The following is a 19,921-nucleotide window of genomic DNA, read 5'->3' on the forward strand; positions in this document are numbered from 1 at the left end:
TTTGATGAGATGTCAAAAAATAATATGAAAATAACTCCTGTAATTGGAGATAATCCGGATTTTGTGAACAAGTATTTGGACACACTCAAAATGTTGTAGATAGATTTTATCACAAATTGACTGACGAATCAATTAATGAAATTTTTATTATTCTTAAAAAATAGTTTAGTGTTGTACTTACTTTTATTTCATTTTATAACTTTTGTTTCATAAACCGTGATCTTTCATTTATATGCAATCTTCTGATGAGTTTTGAGAGTTAGATATCCGTATACCTAGAATATTTATCACCTCAAAGGTATGTTTTACCGGGCCTCGATGCAGTCACTTACCGGTGTATCCTTGTCATCTCCATTGGTGATAGTCTCGGTGTGGGTTTCCGAGTCGGCGACCAAGAGACGGGACTGGTGCGGCAAGGCGCCCTCCAGGTAGATGGAAGATACCTCAACAGGAGGCTGCAATATCCAACACTTTGTATCAGAACACAACATCCCGATTGGGCTATGAAAAACGTAATCTCTCAAATAATAATTAATTGTGAAAACTTAATTTAGGGTTCTATACACTTATCTGTAGATTTGATGGGATTCAGTTGATACAGTGTCACCATTTAATGAAAAAAAATATATATATAATTTTTTCATACTTGTGTGAATATGTTCCTTGTTTGTCTACCTATTTAAACAGTTAAGGTGGGGACTGACCGGAGTCATTTCGTCGTAAGGAAGCACGTTACGATGCGAGCATTCGTATAGTTAGGACAGCGAGCCGAGCTGCTCGCCGGTTGTTCCGAGTACTTTATCCGAAGTCGGATACGCACCGCGAATGTTACGTTATGACGAAATGTAATGGTCAATCCCCACCTTTAAGTATTGTTTCCTATAAATTTCTTCATGTTGAGATATAAATAGCACATATTATATATCGCTCACTCCTTTCAACAACGTCATAAATCAAAAATCGACAATTTTCAGTTGTGCATGTTTTCGGAATGCCCAGAAAATGTACTAAATCCCAGCAAAAGAGGCATATTTTTAACTTAATATTTACCCGCTACAGGTCACAAAATGTTGTTTTTGCATTTTGGAGAAAATGTATTGTTTAATTATTTTTTTAATGAACTGAATATTTTTCAAATGGAGAAAAAACCATCAGGTCTTACTTAAAAAGATCTGTTGCACAATAAAAATTTCAGTAAGTGGCTTGATATTTATTTTTAATACATTGTATTATATTTTTTAACTTTAAAAACGTTCTCCTGAAAAATCAAGATTTTTGATTTATGACGTTCTTGAAAGGAGTGAGCGATATATGTTTGAGTAAAGTTTTGGTTTTGCGGATAGTGTTACTTGATTCCTATTTCAAACACAAGCCAATTGGGCCAACCTGGCTTGGATTGAATTATCTTACTCTTAATTAAAAAAAAAAAAATAATTAGGTGTGTATTTTTTTAAACAGTAGATTTTTTAAGGATCATTCACAATAAATCATTGTTATTAATATAAAAGTAGGTAACCATAATGTTATTTTTTAAACTAGACATTTAGCGCTTATTATTGAAACTAATTTATTTGAATTGGAACATGCGTTTGGTTGCTGTTTAGTTTGTATATGATTTTTAAAAATAAAATAAAAATAATAAAATGATGGCAATAATTTTTTTTACTTAAATTAAGTGTGCAATAAAAATGAGATTTATCTAAATTAGCTGCTAAAAACGCAGAATTGAAGACCTAATTACACATTTTTATTGTAATGGTATTTATATTTATTGTAAGGTATATTTATTGTAAGGTATATTTATTGTAAGATTTTTTCCAAAACAAAAGCATGTTTCAAGCAAGCTTTTCTTTTGGACAGTTAATTTCGGAAATCAAACAGTTTTTTTTTGGAAAAACTAAAGTATAGAATGCCACTTTAAGGTACAGTTGACTTTCTATATACAATGCAATGCGGATGTGGCTTAAAATGTTTAACAATCTTATGTATGGAGGTGTAAAAATAAAACACAAAGTCCAAAAGAAAATATTTATTGGGTGCTAATTTGGGACATCACAGGATGCAACATGAAACTACTGCTAGCGAACTAATGGAGGGTTTTGTTACTTTTTCTTTATAAAAAAGTAAATGAGGTAGATAAATTAGTTTACAAACTAAAATAAAGCCTTGCAATAATCACAGAGATGCTCATTGAAACATGCACTATGTTTTCAATACAAATGTCTGGTTTTGAAAATAAATATTTTCTTTTTATGAGGCACTTTGTGTTTGTCTTTTTAAAAAACATTATTTAACCTGTAGAGCAGTGAATAAAAAAATTAAATAATGATGTTTAATGCACTACATTGTATTGTGTATAAAATTGTACTAAAAGATTTCAAAATAGTATTTGGGTGTAAATGACACATTGATTTTGGATGAAATAGTATTTTCTTTAGTTCTAATGTTATTTTTAGTACTACAAAAGAATTGTATTACATCTCTGTGTGTCAATACGTAGTAACTGCTTCACAGGTTAAATAATGACATGTAAAAATAAAAATATGTATCAATTTTGATATATTTAGATGTTTTTTAAAGAATCTGATATATTAAGTGGATACATATTTCTGCCAATGTATATATAACATGATAAAAATACAATATATTATTTGTTCTTTATATATAATGCATATTTAAATACACTTTTAAAAATAACTAAAACTATCTATATATTTGTTTCCATTGATTTTAATAATATTTAAAAGCTAATTTAATGACCTAAATTGTGAGACTAACAGTTCTTGATTAGCTTTTTTTTCATCCAACTTGCAAACTAAACTGCATCTGTACTGAGTTTTTGTTTATATTTTAAAAAAATGCACAACACGAATAAATTTTTTTTTAACAATTCATGTGTTGAACGTGATAAAACTGATAATGATAAACTATCAGTTATTCCAAAACAAATGGGTGTTTTAATCAAAGTTTGAGAAATTGACATTGCACTAAGAAACTGTGTGAAATGATTCACAGATGTCATTACACACCCCATTTATTAAAATAATTTGGGCAAAAATAAAATTATTTACAACCACGGATGAAATACACCATCCATACTCCTTTGGGAATAATTTTGTTTGGAGGAAAAAATTCATTCATGCTCTACAACATGTTAAAATATTTTGTCTTCATTTAGCTTTTTTTTTTTGATTTACCTATCTAAAATATTCAACATTTATATTTTTATTTATTAATTTAAACATAAATACTTACAGTTGAAGGGTATCTTATGTGTAAATAGACAATACAGAGATACCCTGAATTGAAATCATTAAACAAGAGATTTATCTTACTTCCAGCTGTATGTTATTTATTTCAATTAACAGCTTATATTAATATTAGATAATGATCACACAACAGTTTCAGGGTATTACTGTATATAATTTGTACTTATTAATTAAACAGGGAAAAGGTGCAATTTTATATTAAAATGTAGACAGATACAATCATGCATTGTAACTAGGTGAAAACATCAAAAGCTCTCATTTAAAAGGCAAGTTTTAATGATCCAATCTAAAGAATTAAGTGCAACAAAATGGAAACATATAGTTGCATTACTATACAACACATACTATTGTAAATAAAGAACATTTTCTTTGGTTAAATATTACAGATTATTCATGGGAAATTCAAGTTATGTGCTTGTTTAATTTTTTCTTTAATTGTTTATTAAAATTGGATTTGAACTGGTAAAGGTTGGTCGTTGACAGCTGCCTTTACACGTACACACTTCAACATAAGATTTAAGCGCCATCTGTATTACTACTCTAAACTGCATGAAAGACAACAGAAAAGGTGCATTATTCGTCTCAGTAGTATCCCTCATCGCCTCCCAAGAACCGCCCATTTATCAGCTCTTTTAATCAGATGATCCCAAGTAGATACAAGTTTAAAAAAACCACCACTTGTTTCACCGCAAGGCAGAGAGAGAGGGCAATGTGCTACAATACTAGCAGCATTGTCAAGTTTTTATTTTTTTAATAATATTTATTAGTTGCCTTCAAAATTCTCCTTGCCTATTATGTACAAGGATTTATAGCATATTCAGTTTATATGTCTTAAAAATGATAAGTGAATATGTATAGTTAATAATAAATTAAAAGGGTTGATCTATAAAAACAATTCAATACAATATGATAGATACAATGGATTCAATATCTTATATCAATCGAGATTTTTCACATAGCTCATTTATTTATCTTATTTGTCTTGTCATATTTTCTAAATAAGACACCACTAAATCTGATAGATCTTTATGCCCTATTGCTTCATAAATTTTTGTCAACTGCATACTTTCTTTCGCACATTCTGTTTCCAATTTAAATCTTACACATTATAAAGTGTGTACACCTAAAAGCAGCTACATATATATCTCAGTACGGCAGTTTGGTCATGGTTGGTTAGTGCAAGGTTGGGTAAGGCTAGGGTCACACGCGGTGCCATCACGCAGTGTCCTCGAGGGTCTGCGTGATGTGCACCGTGTAGGAGTATTGTCTGACCGTGGGCTGGCGGGGCGGGGGGGTGGTGCGGCCGGGCGGGGGGCGCGAGGGGCCCCAGGGCCGCCCCCCTTCGCAGTGCGCCCGCACCTCCATCCCCAGTACCTAAACAGGGAGCACCCACCGTCTCACCGACTGGCTAACAACGCACCACACAAATGGGATCTTTTCACAATAAACCCTAATATTTGAACATTCATCGATATGATAATTGTCTGTAATTTATTGCTGAACTTTGCAGACCATTACTTGCCTGATAATTTATCAAATCTAAAGCTATGAATAGCATATTCCTAGAAATATATAATAAATAATAAATTTATACATAATTAAATAAAAAAATACTTCTAATACGTATCTAATCAATCAAATAATTATTATTTATGATATTGACATAGGAAAGCAAAAAGCATGTAATGGGGTCCTGGCTTCGTCAGATTGATAGTCATCTTGAGTTCCTCATCAGATTGTGAAATAAATAACGTTACTAAGGGGGGAATATTTCATTGCTAAGATATTTCAGTACGTAAAAAGTAAACAAAAAAACAAGGTTACAAATTGTATCTTTGAGTCCGAACTTGAGGTTTTCGTATGCATATTAGATGCTGATCTAAACTCTATAAACAACTTAATGTAATTTTTGCTTTCCAATGTCTATATACATAAATAGCATGCTTTAAAACAAGTACAATTATTGACAATTGAACGAAAATAAACAATTAAAGCTGAAAATAATTGAGGCAAAAGCTTTTTGAGAATGGGAAAGAATTCTAAACGGATAGAATATAAAAATGAGAAAATCAATAGCTTAAAAAGCAATATTCTTCTTATAATTATACTGTTCTATTGCTGGCAAAAAGTATTAGGCGAAAAAAATAGTTTGTATAAATACTAGATTCAATCCCTTAAAGATTATTATTAAAATCTTTAAGCATATTCCAATAGAGGATGAAAAAGTTTTTTGGAAAGAGACTTTTTTTGAAGTCTGGCTAGTAACACTTTAAACACTGTTTAACATTCACCATTCGTGACTGAAAAACCATAACTTAATTTTGAAACTTCTAAATATCTAAATGTGTTAATTACCATTTAAATGCGAGTGTAATTTTTTCTTTCTGAAGGTTTTTGCCAGTTATAGAACAGTGAGAAAAATGTAGATTGTGATATAATATTAGTAAGATTTCTACCTTGAACGATGCCTTGTCCTTTTCAACACTCGACCTGAGCTGACGAATGGCTTCTTCTTCTGCCGGTTTCTCCGCCTCGACTTCAGAGATCAGCTTTTCCTCCAGGACTTCTCCGATTTTCTTCACGACCTCTTCATCCTCCAGGGGTTCGGAGTCTAGAAGATCGCGTTCTGGAGACATTTCCTTCTGTCCCATGAGATTGGCCTCTTTCAAATTGACATCTTTTTCGTAAGCTTCTTTGGGTGTTTCGTCCTTGGGTTTCTCTTCATCCATTTTTTGTTTGGCGACAAACTCTTTGGCCAGTAATGTCTTCTCTCGGTCGGCCGGGGTAGAGTCCTCCCAGGAAGGTGGCGTAGTTTCCTTGAAGCGGTTGAATTCCTTGGCAATGATGGGGGAAGATTCTCTCTGGTTTGCGTGGACCGATCCATTTGTGTAGGGGCGGGGAGGAGTGTCCTATAATTTTCAGAGTTTTTAAAAATGCACAAAAAAATAGCTTATTTTTGCTGTTGAGAATATTCCTGTATTATCATTTTGAAACTTATAATTAAAAAAATATTTACATTCCAAACAAATGTAATTGAAAAAATTATCTAAATGATTTGTGTTAACTTGAAAAAACTTACTCTACAAGAATTAAGGATTTTATTTTCAAAAATATTAAATAATTGAATGAATGAAACCCTTATCCGCACCCCAATGGTGCATAGGGCACTGCGTCATATAAACGCAGTGTTATCTTGATCGTTTTACACATGAAGGGAAGGTGATCAGCCCTCCGCTTCAGGTACCAGTCCAGGGTAATATTGAATAAATATTACAGTGAAAAAATCACTAATATTCATTTGACCCCCCTGGGAATCGAAACCGGGACCTCCAGAACGGTAGCCGAGCGTGCTGACCATTACACTACGGAGGCGGACAACAAAAATATTAAATAATTATAAACATATTAACAAATTTACATCAAATTGCATATTATAATGTTGCCAATAAATTTAATACTTAAAAATCTAAGCTTTTATTACCAAAATTCATTTTTATACTATGTTTAGAACACAGAACACTCCTGATGAGTTTAAAGTACTTAAATAAGAAGATTTAAATGATAAAAGATAAAAGAAGTCTATAACAATTGAAACAAGTTAGACTTTCAATATACAAGCTTGTTTCGAAAATCATTTGATTGTAGGTATGTAGCCTTCTCCAGCGTTTTGCAAGTTTTGCCAAATGGATATGTCTAAATGGCACAGTAGATAACGATATACATGGTTATAATATTAACAGCTTTTGGAAGAAAGAAACCAACAAAAAATTATAATTTAAAATCTTAAATGGTTGAATGTAAGTGGGAAAAATATAAGTTCTGTGGAGAAATGAACTTAGGAAGTATTAGCATCACTTGAAAAGGGAATGTACTCTAAAATAAAGGCTCAACATCAAAAACTGTAAAAAATAATAAGTAAAGGAATATTAAAATTACTTACACTGACAATATAATATCAATATTAATAATAGTATAAGTCCTACAATCTACAGAAGCAAAAACACAGATCAAAATCAACCTAAAATACACTCAAAGCTTAAATAATACAAGCAAAAAATGGTGCTGAAATAAAAATATCATTAATTTCATCAAAACATCAAAATTATAAATGTGCACTGAAAATATAAACACTCACTACGGCGGCCATTCAATAATAACTCAGCAATGCCTTAGCGTGCTGGACAAAAATGCATCTTTTTATTGATGACTTGTATTTAGAAGTTGAGTTCAATAAAATAAAATGTCTTAAGGTGGAGGCTAACCGGAGCATTTCGTCGTAATGTAACCCGTTACGATGCAAGCATTCAGGCAGTCAGTACACCGAGCCGAGCGCTCCATCCATAGTTTCGAATGCTCGCTGATGCTCGCCGCGAGCGATGTTACGACGAAATGCTCCGGTCAGTCTCCACCTTTAGATTTAAATGCTTCCGTGAATGACGGTTAACGATGCAACCAGTTGATAATTCACCATTTCCAAATATCTCATCCGGAAAATTGTGCAAATTTTGAATGAAGCGCATTGACGGGTGTGCTAGACGCAGCTGACTGACGGTCTTGCTGTGATTGACAATCTTTTCTTCAGTTGCCAGAGAGCAAACACGGCGAACGATGAGCCCTTCCAATCTGTTTATATTTTTACTTCTAATTGCACTAAAAGAAAATTTTGCAGATGTTCAGAAAGCAACCGAGTGAAAGTATAAAAGCGAATTTCAATTTCAACCGTCAGTCACAAAAACACATTGAAAATCTTCATTGAAGATTCCCATGAGAATTTTGAATGAAGCGCATTGATAGGTGTGCTTAGCACAGATGACTGACGGTCTAACTGTGCGATTAACAATATTTTTTCAGTTACTCACTATGAAGCAAACATGGCGGATGGCTTGAACCCTTTCAAACCGATCCAGTCTTGGTTTTACTTCTAATTGCATTGAAAAAAAACTATTTTTAATTAATGTTTTACTTAGTAAATACCACTATTTCTTAAAATCTACTGTGACACGTGTTTCGATGCATTCCGCATCATTTTCAAACACCGTGAAAATGATGCGGAATGCATCGAAACACGTGTCACAGTAGATTTTAAGAAATAGTGGTATTTACTAAGTAAAACATTAATTAAAAATGGATAGATTTTACCACAAAGTGACTGCCGAATCAATTAATGAAAAAAAACTACTTTATTTACACACTATAACACACAAAGTAACTGGGTGAAAGTATAAAACCTAATTTCAATTTAAACCGTCAATCATGAAAACACATTGAAAATCTTCATTGAAGTTTAATACATATGTTTTCGCTTGGAAGGCAATTTTAAAACTATTTGTCTTAAATAATAATGATAAAAGATAGATAGAAAATAGTTTTTTTATATGTAAATATAAGTAGGTACTATTTTTTGTGAAATAAATTTCATTCAGGTTTGGTAGCAGATATACTTATATAAAAATATAGTTATGAATGGAAAAATAAAAAAAAGGTAGTAAAAAATAAACAAATATTCATGAATAAAACAAAAATTATGATAACAGAAAAAAATACTTCGGTTTTTACATGTCCGCCATTATGTTTGCAAATGTGTTTGTGTAGAATGGAAGGCATATTATTATCATTTTAAAGTTCTATTCTTAAATTTTGAATTCTAGAAAAAAACGTGGTAAAGTTTTCATTAGATACATATAAAGAGCTTGATAAAAATATGTTATAGCAAGCAATCGTAAAAAAGGTTAGAAACGTCACAACAGCAATAAGCTTTTTTTTATTTTTGCAGTAATGTGTTGCCATAAAAGTATCTTTATTAATCTGCGAAAATTAAAGTATAATTAAAGCAGATGACAATCCAGTCAAATGCCTTTTTTGACATTAACCATCGAAATATAATAGGAGTTTTGTAGTTGAAAAAAGTGAAGCAAAATGGAAATAAAAAAGATATGTTATATAAGTTTGTATATAACATAGGAAAACTAAAATATCAAGCATTTTTAATTATCTATTTGTAATATGAAATATATATATTTACCCTAATAATAACGATTTATAATAAACATTTATCTTATCTTACTGCCCACTGTCTTTTTTAGCTAAATAAGATATTTTCCAATGAGCTAAAAAAGACAGTGGGCAAATCAGTATGAAGAGTGTACTTTAGATTTTTCTTATGGCTGCCAACCGAACTTTGATCAGAATAAAGAGAAAATTATAACAGAAGTTGATTTAAGGTTCCAAAGAAAGACTGGGCCGAGAAATAGGGTTCGGAGTTACTCAAGTGTTTATTCTTGTGTTCGTCCCTCTACTCAAAAATCTACGATCATGGCACCCGTTTGGTTTACAGTAAATTACATAATGACAAGTATTGTTTAAAAAAAAATCCCATTGGCCTCAAAGAAAGGAAGAAATTCTGATAAGAACAGGAAACTATATTTAGTTTTCCAAATAGTTGTTTAGCTTTGAGAATGTTGATTTTTACGGTGCCTATTAACTATACAATAAATATTGTTTGGTAATTTTCATTATCTTTTTCTCACATTTTGACTGCCATTGCAACGGTCATCTTCAGGAAGACGTGACAACTTCAGGCACCTTGAGGATGTCCCCTATGGTGGCAGTGGAAATATGGGAAAACGATAGCTTTATCATCACTCAGAGTGTTCAATACTGGGAATGTGATTTAAATATGATTTTACAGGAGATGAAAAAAACCAAACTATGTAGTTGGGTGCGAATTGATGTATGCGATTTTGTACTATTCATATATTTGACAATAAAAAAAAATATACGTTTGTTGATTTTTAAAAGCAACTGTTTTGCAAAAACCATTTCATTGGCAATATTAAACACCAAGCGACAAAAGGCGGTACTACCGAAACAATATATATCCGTGTTTCTACATTTATCGGATTTATATGTGGAAATGATTTTAAAATAAATGTAAATAATAATATGAAATAAATGATATTAAAAAAGAAGTGTTTAATGGCTAAAATCACGGCATGCTATACGTGAATACGATACGAGTTTAGTATCAGGCGGGGTCGTCACACGTTACATAGTGGTGAGGCAACGACTAGATGTCTACCTGATTGTGTACCGGGGTGGGACGGGAATCTTCCATCTGCTGTGTGACCTCCGCTACCAAACCTGAGATGGCATTTACAACTGCCAACCAAACAGAAAACAACCCGCCACATTTAGAATCAACCACTCTACAGATGCAGTAGACAAGCTTTAATGTAGATTAGCCAAACTCCAAGTGTAGAGATCCCCGCTGAACAACAAGTTTTTACTGAGAATGTATTTTTTGAGGTTTGATGAGCTCTTGACTGAAGTTTTAAAGAATCATTTACTGAAGTTTAAAAGAACTCTTTACTAGGAGACTGGGAGTCAATCACTGAGATTTTTAAAGAATATCAAGGCATTAGTGAACTCTTTATGGAAATTTTAATGAAGCATGTAATTACTGAAACTTTTTACTAAAAAACTCTTAACAGATGACATAAGAATCTTTGTTGAGATTTTAAATAAGTTTTGTTGTACATGTTTATTGTACCATATAAAAATATGTTCACAGTTCATATCAATAAGTAAAATTGAAAAATTCGTAAACTTTAATTTTGATATTGTTGATAAATTCACGTGAATGTTATATGGTTATAAATAAGAGATTCTCTATACTGGGGGCTTAACTATGAGATACAATATAAACATTTTGAATGATTCTGAATTATTTACATCATAATACTTCAATATTGTTTTAACAGAATCAATTCAAAATCAATAAACACAACTAATTAGAAAACTCCGGAATACAATGCGTCGAGTATTCTTGAATATTGTTTTGCTTTAGTTTTTATTCAACTGGAATTATCAGAAATACAATGAAATACAGTAAAACAATGTGTTACCATAGAAAATATATACCAGTCCCTGATATATTTTCTATGATTAAATATGCTTAAAGACTTGGTAAAGCTTATACAAGGTTTTCCAATAGCGGGTGATATATATATATATACTTCAATATCAAAACACGTACTTAAAGATCGCTTCTCTGTACTTAGTAAAGTATTACAAACTTATTTATTAAATGGAAGATTATTGCACCTCTCAAGTCGGTGGGTCAACCATAGAAAATAAACCCTCAACAAATGCCAATTCTACCGAGTACTCTAACTCACATTTTAATCAGTCCAAAGTAAAAATAACTTAAGATGATAGAAACAGTCAAGAATTGAAATCGATTCAGTTAAGGTTAGATATTGATCCTGGGTTAGCCCATGATTTAGTTTGAACATTCCTAGAGAATCATTCATTGATAAGGGAGCGACAGCCAATACAATGTTGCCATTGAATAAAAATTTTAAAGTCTTCCGAATAATTATTAAAATAAGGAAAATCATTATTGGATATGGCAACATTAACCTGTTGTGACAGCTAAAAGATTTTTAAAATGGTGCTGCTATATATATTTCTGGGCATTTTATGGATCATGTTTTTAGATTAAACTGTGTATTAATATTTCTTCCTACCAATGTTTCGATCACCGTTTTAAGGGTCTTCTTCGGGACACTGTGGTGCTAAAATTTTGTAAAAAGTAAAAAGATAAACTTTGATAGAAACTCAAATTTGAAAAAATTGTAACTGAAAAAATTACATTTTTATTTTACAAATAAGTTTGTGAGACAAAACAGCAGCACACAGTTTGAAGATTTATAACACTTATTGGAAGGCCTTATATGACTATTGAAACTTGTTGAAAGTTCTAAGCCTACTTTATAGAAATCAACAAACACAAGACCAAAAAAATCTTTACTAAAACCACAGTATTGGATCATGCCGCTCAGAGGGTGTTACATATAAGATTAAAGTAAAATCCTCGAAAAGTCAAAGGATTTGTCTCTAAGTCACAAACAAACTATAATAAACAATAGTCTACTCTAATAAAGGTATTAGTAAGACATTTTAGAGGTCTCGTGTATTGTTGTCACCATCACAGAGTGGTTTCTTTGGGTGTGTAGATTGGTTGCGTTAAACATAACGTTTTCTTAGATAACTATTCATATGATGCAAAATCATTATTATGGAAAGATGTCCTGGTTATTTACCTGTTATTATCAAACATAAATGACATATCGCTCACTCCTTTCAAGAACGTCATAAATCGAAAATTGTCAATTTTGAGTTGTGCGTGTTTTCGGAATGCCCAGAAAATGTACTATATTCCAGCAAAAGCGGCATATTTTAAACTTAATATTTACCCGCTACAGGGCAGAAAGTGTTGTTTTTGCATTTTGAAGAAAATGTATTGTTTAATTATTTTTTTAAACATACTAAATATTTTTCAAATGTAGAAAAAACCTTCAGGTTTTACCCAAAAAGATCTGTTGCACGGTGAAAAGTTCAATAAGTGGCTTGATATTTATTTTTAATACATTGTATTATATTTTTAAACTTTAAAAACGTTCTCCTGAAAAATCAAGTTTTTTGATTTATGACGTTCTTGAAAGGAGTGAGCGATATGCGCAGTTGCCAAGGACTTTTAAAAGAAACATGGGAACTTTCGAAATAAATATTGTTACTCGAAGAAAATTTTGTAAAATTTGAAATAAATATAACGAGTTGTGACTGAAACACAGACTTTCAAAAAAATGTTGAAACTTTCAAAAGTAAAATTGGGACTATTGAAAGATTCAATGGGACTTTAAAAATAAAATTAGTACTAATAATCCTAAAAATTCATTCGTACGAAACAAAACGTAAAACTCTCTAAAGAAGCAAAGAGACTTTTGAAAGAAACATTGGGACTTTTGAGTGGAAATGGAGAAAGAAATATAATCTTGATTAGTTGAAATAAAATGAAATATTTAATGCAAACATTTATTGCTGATAAATATGATGAAAATCTAGCAAATGAAGATTGTTGCATTGATACCGCCTACATCGTGTCACAAAGAAACCCGTCTGTGATGTTAATTGTTTGGGTAAACAATATGTTGTGTAACAGGTCGCATCATGCCACAACACAGTGCAAGCCGCTCTACTTTCTAGTGGCGCCATATCTGTGGAGAGGAAACACTAGTGTACATTCCGGTAGCCTGACTCCACAAGGAGAACACAGGGGGTGACTTGTTACTCTCTTACAGGGCCCGGTAGCCCACTGTACTTCCACCCTGGTCGTTGCATAATCAATATTCTTCTGTTGAAAATGTTTCTATGGATTACCGCACTGTAGAAATTGATTGTTTTGTACTATACTGCAGTCCAAATACAAAAATATCAAAAAGTATAAAGCGATATACTGACATTCATTCACATTATACCATTATGATAAAATATACGAAAAATAAATGTTAATATCATCATTACATAATTGTTTGAAAAGCTTTTTTGCATTCTTATCAAATGTGTTTTTTGTTGTTGTATAGGGTCCGCCATCTAAAGTTTTTTTTTTCAACTAGTGCTTATTTCGTGAATGGTAACACTTAGCTCATGTCTGATTTGACAGATAATTAGTTTTATCCTTCCGCTGAGCGAATATGGTTGTGTATACGCTTGAACAACGCTGGGAAATATTGCGACATTACTTTGAAAATCATGGTAATGTTGCAGAATGTGTGCGAAAATTGCGTACGGTTTTTGGAAGAAGAGAAGCACCGTCAGCTCCGTATGTTCGTTATCTTGTGAAAAAAGTGAAAGAAACTGGCATCCTCATCGATAAACCAAAGCGTGAAAAGCCAAAAACAGTGCGTACACCCGAGAATATCGATGTTGTGGCAGAAAGTGTGCGTGAAGCGCCATCAACATCAATTCACCGTCGTTCTCAACAATTGAACATTTCGGAGACATCATTGAGACGAATTTTGCATAAAGACCTTGGTATGACGCCATACAAAGTCCAATTGGTTCAGGAGTTGAAGCCAACTGACCATCCAATGCGTTTTCGCTTCGCTGAGTGGGCCTGCGATCGACTTACAGAAGATGCCGATTTTGCCAAAAAAATCATCTTTTCGGATGAAGCTCATTTTGATCTTGGCGGGTATGTAAACAAGCAAAATTGTCGTATTTGGGGCACAGAAAACCCGCACGCATACATTGAAAAGCCGGTACACCCAAAACGAGTCACTGTTTGGTGCGGATTTTGGTCCAGAGGCATAATTGGGCCATTTTTCTTTGAAAATGAGCAAGGAGTGGCCGTTACAGTCAATGGCGATCGTTATCGGGCCATGTTGAACGGATTTTTGTTCACAAAAATTGAAGAGGAGGATATTGGCAACATTTGGTTTCAACAGGACGGCGCTACGTGCCACACAGCCGAAGCTACACTCGATGTTTTGCGCCCTGTTTTAAAAAAAAAAAAGTTATTTGGCGGACCCTTTAGTTGGTATAACTGCTTTTTAGGGTCTGGATAGCATTCTAGCGGCAAAAGGAGTTTTTTTTTCGCAATATGCAATATATGTATATTCAATGTATAAATTTAGAGTATTTTGAAGGCTATTAAAAAAAGAACTTTATGCCGTAATGAATCAATAAACAGGGATTAAAAACTAAATTTGCATTATTTAAAATACTTCTATTTTTATACGCTTTGTAATTTTTATTGTGGATAAGATAATTACGTTTGCACCTATTGATATGTATCATGTAACTAAGAATGCAATTTAATACAAGAATTTCCAAGTGGTCATTTTGACCAACCTATTGATCAGGTAGTGGGTTAATAGTTTTTGACTTGTAATAATTGTTTCATAAGCAGTCAAAATGTTAAATATTAATTGTAAAGCTTTTATCATTTTCCAATTATAATTGGATGGTTAGGATTACTGAACAGCGAAATCCCAAAAGGTGGCATACCTTTGTTACATGCTACATGGTGGCAGGTACTGAATAGTTGCAAAAAAATTTGAAAAAAAGCAACTTCTGCCTTGGAATTTCTGGAAGTTCTTTCTTGGAATTATATGTGACTTGACTGGGATTAGAGGAGTCCAGGAACTATTCCGGATAGCATAGAACAAAGGCCTCTTTTGTGGGGATCATTAGTGTCCGGGGTACTGGACAGAGCGCTTGAATTTATAATCAGTTTGTTTCTAGGTATGCAGTTTTTGTCAGCAGTGTAATTATTAAAGTTTTATTTTTATTTAAAGTACAATAATTACGACATAATTTTTTTATGTAATTTTGGTGGAAATCCAGATGATGTGTGCCGCAATGCAGTATGAAATTTCGGTTTTAAATGTAATATAATCCATAAGAATGGCTAGCAGTTTCTGAAAGTGTGATATTGCAACGACCAGGAGCGGAGTGAGAAGAGAAGGTGTCGGCTAACCTGCCCCGCCAGTGGGCGGTGCAGCTGTTGGACTATCCTCTCCATCGCCCTCTCCGTTTCAGCTAGACGAGCTCTCAGCTGGTCCATCTCTTCGTCCCCTGATACCAATACACCATAAACATACTGACCGACCATCACATTTAACCGGGAAATATAAACCTAGAGGATCTGACAATATCTAAAAGACCTCCATTTAATTATGTGACAAAACATTATAGCTAAATTGAGTATATCATTGTGATTTGACAGTTGTCAAGGCGGTTGACTATAATTTTTCCATAGAATAGTTTCCACATCAATTAAGCTTGAATGTCACCCGACTAGATGTAAAAGTTAAAGTTTTATATATGGACTTTATAAATTCAAACATTGACCTTAAATCAATTATATAAATATATACTCACAGACAGTATGCACATGGTAAAACAGACATAGACATATTCCATAGTCGCTGCCATACATAATACAATTTCCTGGATCAGTTACTTACTTTGAATTCACAATGGTCTTAAAACTAAAACATAGATAATATATCAACATAAAAACCGGGCTTTTTAAAGAAAATTGAGATTCCTCTTGATGTCCTAGATATTGAGAAAAATGTCTCAAATATTTTTTATAATAACATCGTTGGGCGTACAGTACTGCAAATGTTATGTAAATACGATTTTACAGGAAGTGAAAAAGACTGAATGCAAGCTATATATGTAAAATATTATTGGCTTTGTACTACATATTTGCCAATTAATAAAAAACACATTAAAATGCAGTCAATATTTTGACATGCATTTGAAATGCAGTCATGTTTTGCCAAAAATATTACATTTGTGGTATTGAACGCCGAGGTGACATGAGAGAACAAGAAAAAGAAATCACCAATGTAATAGTTGATATATTTGTACATAGGAATGGGAGAGATAGCTAAAAAAAATTATATCTGACCTAACCTTATCAATCAAAAAATATCATAAACATAACCTTAGCATACTCTGTGCTGAAAAACCATTCAAATAACTACATATCAAGTGTTGCATATTCAGAATTTGACAAATTTAATTTGTCCAAAGCCGAATGAGCAGTGTCACGATAATAATGATTACTGTGAAGCAAAAATGGAAAGATAAAAATAGAATTACGCGGTGAACTCCTGCTGCCATTACTCGCTTTGGAAGTGACAATTGGTTGGCCAAACATAGCACCAAAAGTGGGGAAACAGGCGGCAAGTAATTAGCACGCATCCAAGTGCTATTTGCTTAACTGTTACCAGAAGGTTACTACATGTTACACACTCAACTGGTGCAAAATATCATTTCTAAATCAAAGGCAAAAGAAATGCCGTTACACAGCATTAATTTTAATTTTTAATTTTTTTTTTAAGAAAGCCATTTAAAAGTTTAATTGATCTCAGTTTAATAAAGATTTTGAAAAAAGAACAATACACTTTCAATTTACTGAGATCGGTTAAATCGAAGAATAGCATATTTTAAAAAAATCCAAAAGTAGACACATGTTTTTTGAAAGTCCTAAATGCACAAATCAATATTACTTGATTTCACATTAAGGTACTGTAGTTTATTTGTGTCTAAATTACCAAAATATATTTTGTTTTGTATTGTTAAAACAGCTGCCAACTATATCCTGTTTGTATCAGATTTAAGTGAGACAAATAAATTGGGGATATGAGAAGCATGCGTCTCTGGCACTCAATTTGTACTGAAGTTTTTCTCGTGTGTGTATAGATAAGTATTTGAGTATAGTAATAAGGATCTTCGATATTATCGGATACTGTGAAAAAAAATAACTGGGAATTTTTCACTATCCATCACGGTAAATTAATAAAGTTCAATATGTGATTATCATTTTTTAGGTTTTTTCTAGATAAAAAATAAAAATAAAGAATTTCTACATTTTTAAAAAACTTACTTGTGTCTCGTTCTTTAGGTCCTGAGAATGCAATCCACACAGAGAGAGGATGTTTGAGAAACAAAGATTTTATAGATAAAATATAGTAAAGTACAATCAAATCATAGAAAAGTATTACCATCATCAAAAGTTTTTTAATATTTAAAGAGATTAAGTGTAAGGAAAGAAAATAATTAATTTACAATATTAACAAAAGAATAACATTTTCTTAAATCACAGATTTTTACATATATAATGTACAGATAAAAAATCTGTGATTTAAGATAATGTAATTCTTTTGTTAATATTGTAAATTAATTATTTTCGTTATATTTTATTATATTAATTAATTTGGTTATATAGTTATATAAACTATAATAAATTATATGCATATTTCACAAAATGAATATTTGAAAAGGACAACATTGAAGAATTACTAATTTCCCAAGTTGTTACAACTTATTTTTACGAGTTATTTTTAATATTTTAATTGGTAAAGATATGTGACTCATTAAAAAATATATATATCTTACCCATTATCCACTGTCAATTTTTTATCATTATACGGACAACTCTGGTTAAAAACAAACCAGGAATTTGCATTCTTCTATACTTTTTATCCTAGGTATACACATAATAAAATACTGACCCAATCTAGTATCTGGAGTGTTGCGGTCTCTCTTAGAGGCTCCCTTGAAGACCGACTGTCGGAATTTGGATTCCGGCCTGTCGATGTAGCTCTGCTGGTGGACCGGAGATGTTGCGGCATTGTTACCCTTGCTGAACACCATCTGTTTGGGTATTAATAAAATATAGCAACTAAATACATAAAACAAATATGGAAAATAGCATTTTGAAAAGTATTCATAATTTTAAAGGTCATGTTGGTATGTAAATTTTGACATAAGTAATTTATCCATTTTGTAAAATATTACATCACCTATATGGCTCTATTCTACAAAAGTGATTAGGGATAAATTTTTGACATAGTGAATTTTTTGTTGTTGTTGCTATTTTTAGTATAGGTATCTTGTGTTGGTAAGTGTTGCATTTTCTCAGTTAATGTTTCTTTCCAGCTTAAGTGTTTGTGACAAATTGGCAAATCTTCAAACCCTTATCTGCACCCCAGTGGTGCATAGGCACTGCATATAAACGCAGTGTTATCTTGATCATTAACACATGAAGGAAAGGTGATCAGCCCTCCGCTTCAGGTACCAGTCCAGGGTGATTTTGCATAAATATTAGAGTGAAAAAATCACTTATATTTATTTGACCCCCCAAGGAATCGAACCCGGGACCTCCAGAATGGTAGCCGAGCGTGCTGACCATTACACTATGGAGGCGGACAATTGGCAAATTCAGTGCTAGAAATATGCACTGAAATTTGTGCACCGATAGCATTAAATAATCAAATCCAAAAACCGATTTTAGTAACGACTTTTTGTGAGAAAGTCAAAAGATAATTTGGTTTTTGGATTCAATTGTCCATCCCTGAGAAAAAGTGCAGATATGATAATTTTTTTCCAAATTTCTAATTATTTTTGCTAGAAATTCTTTTCCGATTACTTTCCCATAAAGCAATAATGTCCTTCACCCTGACCTCCTTCACTTACAATATCTGTACCCTTTCATTTGAAATGCATTTGCATTCCACTCATAGATCCAACAATCTGGGGTGCAGAACAGATCACCTTAGTTTTATATAATTAACAATCAATTTAATATCATGTAGATTCAATCTGGTCACCCATACATAATTGAATGAGGAAAGTAGTAAAAAAAATCGCTGGCGCTTTTACCTTGAAAATGGTGTAGAAGAAGAAGACCACAATGCAGAGAGTGTAGAGCGGCATGAGGAAACCAACGGAAGACTTGGGAGGCGGGATCACTCCACCCGCACCACCCATTGGTGGGCGCACAGGCATTGGCTGCACAGAACGGAATACATCAACATTTGCATGTAATAATAATATAACAAGTGCAAACTACACATGAATTAAAATTAATAAAATTAATATAAATTAATATAACTTGTGTTTACAAAAATGCTAGTAATGTAAGCTTATAACCACTCACCGAGATTTTTGTCTACCGGTTTCAAGACGTACCCGTCTCTTCGTCAGAACAATCACTACACCAGCATGCGAACAATACTACATTTCGCTACTATAGTGCAAACCATAGTGCATGTTGGTCCTCGGGTCGACCAAAAACGCATGTGATTAACATTTTGTGTAGTTGTAAGTGTGTGAATAGTGTTATGGTATTGAAATGTAGTATTGTTTGTCTGCTGGTGTAGTGATTGTCCCGACGAAGAGATGGGTACGTCTTAAAACTGGTTATATACTAACATTACCAACATTTTTGTAAAAAATAAGTAAAAATTACTAATCACAAACAAAATTAAAAATGTCATTATAAAAAGGTA

The 19,921-nt window shown here is 32.4% G+C and overlaps 1 protein-coding gene across 10 annotated transcripts in view; it reads right to left on the bottom strand.

The window, feature by feature from the left end:
• The window catches only part of RIC-3 (RIC3 acetylcholine receptor chaperone), a 39,137-nt gene that overhangs the window by 4,516 nt on the left and 14,700 nt on the right, over nucleotides 1–19,921 (bottom strand). For 4 of the 10 annotated variants that reach the window (XM_088268123.1, XM_088268121.1, XM_088268117.1 and 1 more), the window contains 7 exons: nucleotides 19,293–19,421; nucleotides 18,143–18,284; nucleotides 17,515–17,535; nucleotides 15,592–15,689; nucleotides 5,726–6,178; nucleotides 4,542–4,643; nucleotides 333–455 (listed from right to left, as the gene is read on the bottom strand). In XM_088268123.1, coding sequence (XP_088124249.1) covers nucleotides 333–455; nucleotides 4,542–4,643; nucleotides 5,726–6,178; nucleotides 15,592–15,689; nucleotides 17,515–17,535; nucleotides 18,143–18,284; nucleotides 19,293–19,421 — 1,068 coding nt within the window. Of the gene's footprint in view, nucleotides 1–332; nucleotides 456–4,541; nucleotides 4,644–5,725; nucleotides 6,179–10,347; nucleotides 10,428–15,591; nucleotides 15,690–17,514; nucleotides 17,536–18,142; nucleotides 18,285–19,292; nucleotides 19,422–19,921 lie in introns of all 10 variants that reach the window. The other 6 variants (XM_088268122.1, XM_088268118.1, XM_088268115.1 and 3 more) reach the window with 4 other exon arrangements.

The sequence above is a fragment of the Brachycentrus maculatus genome, unplaced genomic scaffold (assembly GCF_059751285.1).
Source record: "Brachycentrus maculatus isolate JH-2025_06_01 unplaced genomic scaffold, ASM5975128v1 h1tg000311l, whole genome shotgun sequence".
In the NCBI taxonomy this organism is placed as follows: Eukaryota; Metazoa; Arthropoda; class Insecta; order Trichoptera; family Brachycentridae; genus Brachycentrus; species Brachycentrus maculatus.